The sequence below is a fragment of the Haplochromis burtoni genome, unplaced genomic scaffold, assembly GCF_018398535.1.
Source record: "Haplochromis burtoni strain Fernald_Lab_line unplaced genomic scaffold, NCSU_Asbu1 Contig_113, whole genome shotgun sequence".
Classification (NCBI taxonomy): domain Eukaryota; kingdom Metazoa; phylum Chordata; class Actinopteri; order Cichliformes; family Cichlidae; genus Haplochromis; species Haplochromis burtoni.
This window is the reverse complement of record NW_024582474.1, coordinates 610219-611034: the sequence shown is the minus strand read 5'-3', so window position 1 is coordinate 611034 and position 816 is coordinate 610219. Positions and strand designations below refer to the sequence as shown.

The 816-nt window shown below is 40.4% G+C and overlaps 1 protein-coding gene across 1 annotated transcript in view; it reads right to left on the bottom strand.

The window, feature by feature from the left end:
- The window catches only part of mctp1b (multiple C2 domains, transmembrane 1b), a gene marked incomplete in the record, with an annotated part of 43969 nt that overhangs the window by 23858 nt on the left and 19295 nt on the right, over positions 1 to 816 (bottom strand). Inside the window, 1 exon segment of the mRNA XM_042223516.1 lies at positions 241 to 364. Within this exon segment, the coding sequence (XP_042079450.1) occupies positions 241 to 364 (124 nt within the window).

Below are 816 nucleotides of genomic sequence, written 5' to 3'. Positions count from 1 at the left end.
TGTGTGTGTGTGCACGCGGGAGTGTTTAAGCTCTTTACCATGTCAACCAAATTTCACAGCTGACATGTAAAAATGATTTCCTTTCAACCTGCCCCTAAGTTCTGATTGCATTAACTCATGTCAGTGTATCAGTTGTGGTGTTTTTGACATTTATTTAACTAAAGCAGGTCAAATTAAAATAAGATAAAAAAAAAAAGATCAAGTGAGAGAAATATCAGCTGACATAATCTGCATACATACTGTTGAGTCTCGGCGTTCCTCGATGGGACTGTCTTTAGGTGTCAGGTTGACGGCCAGCTCCAGAGTACCGAGGTCCTGATCAGGATACTGAGGGTCCTTCAGCACTAAAGTCACAGGTATCGTCCTGGAACACACAGTCATGAATATGTGCAGGTGTGTTTTCTGCTCTGCTTTCTGGCATGCTTTTTTTTTATAAGGCCAGTGTCACTACACGATGATTAGGTTCAGTAATTCACCTAATTACGTTCAGTAATTAGGTGCAACCTAATTCATTCGGTATTAGACGTACCTGTCTATGTAACTACAAATCATACCTATCAAATGGACTCCAAATTGTTCATGTAAATGGAGAGTCCTCTTCACACACACCAAGGTTAATTATGGAGTTCCACAGGGTTCAGTGCTAGGACCAATTCTGTTTACATTATACATGCTTCACTTGCGCAGCATCATCAGAAGGCATACTTTTTCATTGCTATGCAGATGATACCCAACCTTATCTTTCCATTAAGGCCAGATAACACACACCGGTTAGTTAAACTGTTTGAATGGCGTAAAGACATAAAGACCTGGATG